At 61.6% G+C, this 5102-nt stretch overlaps 1 protein-coding gene across 5 annotated transcripts in view; it reads right to left on the bottom strand.

Moving 5' to 3' along the window:
* Nucleotides 1–5102, bottom strand: part of ADGRL1 (adhesion G protein-coupled receptor L1) — a 47441-nt gene that overhangs the window by 13831 nt on the left and 28508 nt on the right. For 3 of the 5 annotated variants that reach the window (XM_082383115.1, XM_082383113.1, XM_082383114.1), the window contains 2 exons: nucleotides 1163–1963; nucleotides 7–321 (listed from right to left, as the gene is read on the bottom strand). In XM_082383115.1, coding sequence (XP_082239241.1) covers nucleotides 7–321; nucleotides 1163–1963 — 1116 coding nt within the window. Of the gene's footprint in view, nucleotides 1–6; nucleotides 322–1162; nucleotides 1964–3119; nucleotides 3205–5102 lie in introns of all 5 variants that reach the window. The other 2 variants (XM_082383117.1, XM_082383116.1) reach the window with 1 other exon arrangement.

Genomic DNA, 5102 nt, shown 5'->3' on the forward strand with positions numbered 1-5102 from the left:
ACTCACCTCGAGTCCCCTTGGGGCAGGGCCTCTCCACCAGCATGCCCTGCTGGGTGGCCGGCCACTGGACCCGCCGCACCTCTCGAGGTTCACAGAAGAGTTCCGGGGACACGTGCAGATTGGGGGCGGGGGGCCGCCGGGTGCTGGGGGCGGGCGCAGTGGCTGGAGGTAGGTCAGGTCCCAGCTGGTTGATGGCACCCACAGGGTGCGTGGTGAGGGGCGCCCGGCGGAGTGGGGTGGTGGCCACAGGCGAGGCTGTGCTGGTCAGGGGTGTGGGCCGGGCCGTGGTGGTCGTGCTGAGGGGTGGCGAAGTGGCTGGGCCTGGAAGGGAGAGGGGATATGAGATGGGGTTAGCCACACGCTTCAGGCCTACTGAAAGATATCCTGGTCCCCACTAGGTCTGGGAGAGCTCCCCTGGCCCCTGTCTGCCCACAGAGGTCCCTTGTACCCCTGGGTCCATTGGAAAGTGGCAAAAATTCACTCATTTGTACTTTGAAGTCTGGGAGAGCAACGACGGAAGACACGCCAGGAAGGAGGTGTCTGGAGGCTGCTGTACACGGCCACCTCCCACCCTCATTCTCCTCTTACTCTGGTCTCTCTGACCCGGCCACGTCCCTTCCCTCTGGGGGCCTCAGCTCCTCCTTTTGGATTAGATGGGACTCCCTGGAGCTGTGGGGCTGCTCAGAGCTGGTTCAGGGCAGCTGAGGGGGCAGAATGAGACTGTGGAGGGGCCCCCAATCCTGGCCAACATCAGCAGCACAGCTTTGCTGTTTTACTGATACTGGGCTTCCACCCAACATTTTGGTTGAAGGGGTTCCAGGGCTCAAAATGCACAGGCCTCTAGGAGACATAGTGCAGCTTGGTTAGGAGCCCAGAGTCCTTGGTCCAAATCCTCAAATGAGCAAGCTAATCCCATACTCACCCAGTGCTTGGGTTTCCTCATCTGTAAAACGGGGCAATAATATGCCCTGTCTCCTAGGCTGTGAGGATCAGAGGAGTTAATTGGGTGCTTAGAACAGCCTCTGTCACGTTGCCATGTCACACTGCCATTGCCTCCAGGGCTCCCCCGAACCCACCTCCAGGTCTCCTAAGATGTCACAGAGTGCACCCCCTGACCCTGGGACCTAGGGGGCGTTTGGGAGCGAACTTGAGCTGTCCTCACCAGCACTGGGGTCGGGTGGCCCGAACTCCAGGCTATAGCGCACCACAAAATAGTTGTTCCAGACATACAGCTGGTTGTCACGAGGGTTATAGTCAACGGAAGAGACGAACTGGTAGGGGTTGGGGAAGGCCAGGCTGACGGGCTCCTCGCGGTTGGCGTTGGTGTTGAAGGCGTAGTCCACGCGGTTGCCGGCAGCCTCGCTGTCGTCATCCACATACACGGAACGCAGCACGTAGAGGACGCCGCACACCATGAAGGCGTTGGATGCTGACCGCTTGTCGTAGCCGGTCTCCCACGTGCCCTCGAAGCGCAGCGTGTAGGGGTTGAGCTGGCTCACCACCAGCCGCCCATTGTTGCCCTCGGTGGCGTAGATGACCCACAGCCCATTCTCGTCCACGGCCAGGTCGATGTCGGTCTTGCCCCCCCAGCGGTAGGGCGAGGTATCGTGGTAATTGGCCGTGTTGATGACCGTCTCCCCGCTCTTGATGCGCGTGCGCAGGTCGTACTTGACGATGTTGCGCGTGCGCTCCTTGTTGTAGAAGACGGCGCCGTCATAGACCACGAAGCCCGTGCCATCCACACGGTTGGGCAGGCGGTAGGTGGTGGTGTGGCGCGCCGCCACGTAGTCCTCCCATGAGGCGTACTCGGTGAGCGTGTCCGTGCGGTAGGGGATCCAGGGCATGACGTAGATGCGGTCACCCGCCTGCAGTGGGTCCTTGCACCATGCGCCAGACTGGTGCTCCGACTCGTGTGTCGAGGTGGGGTCCAGCACCTTCTGCAGAGTCCCTGGGCACACGAAGACTGGGCCAGGTGGGTGGGCGGGGAGGACACGGGGAGAGGAGCAGGGGCAAGGGAGGGGGAGAGAGAGAGGCAAGTTGGTCACGCGGCCAGGGGGGTGCCAGGCTGTCCCCTCCTGCTGCTGCAGTCACGGTTGCTTGGTAGGGCTGGTGATGGGAAGGGGGTTTCCGGGCTGGGACCCCTGCCCCACCCAGCTGCCCCTCTCCCTGGAGATGTCAACCCTGGAGGCCATTAAGAGCAGGGTTAGTGGTGGGAGGTAGTGCCCCTCTTTCCTCCCCTGGCTGCTAGAGACCCCACAGGCTGGGGATAAGGGGTTTGGCAAGAGCCATCCCAGAGACGATCTCGTGTGCCTTAAGCAGGAGTGGAAAGATTTCCTCACTGCAGCCACTGGTGGCTTTGAGGATCCAGGGACTCGGGGCCCTGCCCCTTCGCCATCATCTGCGCCCCCTATGGAAGAGCTAGGGTCAAGGGTCCCATCCTTCACCAACCACACCAGGACACAGATTTTTTTTTTTTTTAAAAACTCCATTTTCTTCCTCCTGCAAAAACTGCAAGGTAGAGTGATGTTTCTGTACCCACTGTGGGTGGGTGTCAGGAGCGCACTTCTATTCCAGGGTGGGAGAGGCACCCGAGGTTACTGATGCAGCCTGTGGCAGCCCCCACCCCCAGTACCCATGAAATCAGTAGCTGAGGAAGGGTATTCGGAAAAGTCCAGCCCCTCCTGAGGGTGCCCAGCCCTGCCCCCAGCCGGCAGGGTCTCTCATGGGGTTTATTCAGCAGCAGACACTGACACTGGTGCACAGGGTGAGGGGGAGAACTTGGGGAGGGAGAGGACTCCCGGGAGAGTTGGGTGGGGGGGAGGAGAGCTGTGTGGAGGGAAGAGAGACAAGGTGGTGGTGGTGGGGGGCTCGGCGAGGTCCTGGCTCCAAGGGAGGCACACTGGAGAGCACCTGGGAAGAAAGGGTTAGTGCTGGCGAGGAGAGAGGGGGGTGAGCAGAGAATTCACTCCAAGGCCCAGGCCCGACTGAGGGTCCCTTGGGGGGGCAGTCCCAGGTCCAGCTCAGAAGGGGCAAGGGAGGGAACCAGGTGCTAGGATAAAGACCCAGCCCGCCCCCAATAGGCCCCCCCCCCCACCTCCCCTGCCCTGACCCCGATTTACCTGCAACCATCCCCGGCTCGGGAGGAGGGACCAAGGCAGCGCTGATGTCAGAAAGGTGGGGGGCCCCGCCCCACCCCCCCATTCCCTGAAAAGGAGGAAAACCTCAACTGCATCTCGTTGGCCACCAATAGCCTGCCCACCCTTGCCCAGTCACGTCCCAGCGCCGCCTACTCCTAGCCTCCCCTTACTGACCCGGTGGAGGTCTGAACTTTCACAGTGTGGCCAGGCTCCCCTCCTCCGCCTATAGAGGGGATGTCCCTCCATCCAGGATGGCTGGGGGCCTCCCTCTCACCTCCCTGCTAGCAGAACCCACGGACAGGCCAGGGTGAGAGTTTGTAGTGAATTCTCTGCTCCTGCTTGGTCTGTCACCAAAGCAGCTGGCCCCGAGGGGACGGGGAGGGCTGGGACTTAGTGCTGGCTTGGGGGCGGGGGGGTTGGCCCCAGTGGTTAGAGGGGCTTGGACACTTCTCATTCCCCCACTTCCAGCCTCATTCTTCAGGAGGCTCAGGTGGGTGCGTGCGGATATCCAGCCCTCCCTTCACAGCAGCAGGGGGACATTTTGACCCAAGGGTCTCCAGGCACAAAGCAGCCAGGCGCATGCCCTGTTTTAGGAGGGGGAGGGGAGCTTGGGGCTCCACCAGCTCCCTGTCCCCAATGCCCTGAGGGGTTGGCCTGCACCTTCTGTCCAGCACACTGGCCTCTGCCCTTTTCCCCTGTGCCTGGGTCTCCCCTCTCCCCAAGCTAGGTCCCCCGCCAGCTTTGTGACAACTGAGCAGATGTGTTTGTGTGTGTGTGTGGGTGGGGGGACAGTGGGAGGTCTCAGAGCCTGGCCTGGTTGGCAGGGCATGGAGGAGGAAAACGTGGTTAGAGGTTACCCTGGGGAAGGGGGAGAAGATGAGGAAGGGTCTGCCTGGGGCCTTTGCCAGCAAGGACCCCTCCCCAGCACCAAGCTCCCAATACCTCCTCTGCCCTCCAGCCTCCTCCCACCCGCCCTTCGAAGAGAAAAGATCCCAGGCTGCCGTATCCAAACCACCACCGGGCCTGCAAGAAGAGTGTCTGGTGCTGGGTGGGAGAGAGACTCCAGGAGAAAGAGAGGGAGAGAGTGGAGGGGTGCAGTGAGGGGCAGGGCGGTGGGCTGGTTGCCCAGGCCTCTATGAGATGGGGGAAGGGATAAGGGGGAGGGGAGCAGCTCGGAGGGACCCCGCCCCACCTCCCTCAAAGGGGGTGCTCCACCGACCACCGTAATTTCAAGGCAAAAGCGATCCTGAAACGTCATCTCTTCCATCCGTGCCCCCTGCTGCCTGCCTCAGAGCTGCAGATTTCCCAAAACTTTCAGGGGAGGAAGTGACCATCCCCAAGAGCCCAGGCCTGCAGCTGCAGCCCTGCCCGGCTCCACTAACAGACAGCTCTTCCCACCATGGAGTTCTACACCCGCCTCTGCTGAAGGTTTCACCCGCAAGAAATTATGGTGCTCGTGGAAGTCCCCAGACCCAGCCTATACCTCCCCCGCCCCCCTCTCCCTGGTCCTCTAACCACAACAGCCCAGAAGAAACCCTGACTGCAGCTTCGCAAGTATTTCAGAACCAGAGAAAATGCTCCCCCGCCCCTCACTCCCCCAACCTTGAGGCCCGCCCCCACCCCCTTGCCCCGATTTGTCAGGCTGCCCTCCCCGGGCTGGGGACAGCTTATACCCCTCCCCAGGGCTGGGCCCCCCGCTGGTGGAGGACAGGGGTTGGGACTGGGGGAAACTGGTACTCCATGCTCCAAAACAGCTCTGGGCCTTGGAAACACCAAACCAGAAGGAACTTAAGCCGCCAGGAGCCAGAGAGAGAGAGAGAGAAAGAGAGAGGAGGAATCTGCTCCCCAAAAGGAAAACAAAGGTGTCCCCCCTACCCTGCCTCCCCCGAACCCCGACACATGTTACAAAAGCGGGGGCACGAGGAAGAGAGGAGAGAGACGGCTCACCCGGTGCCCTCCACCCCT

Source organism: Balaenoptera borealis (genome assembly GCF_965194805.1).
Source record: "Balaenoptera borealis genome assembly, chromosome: 2".
Classification (NCBI taxonomy): domain Eukaryota; kingdom Metazoa; phylum Chordata; class Mammalia; order Artiodactyla; family Balaenopteridae; genus Balaenoptera; species Balaenoptera borealis.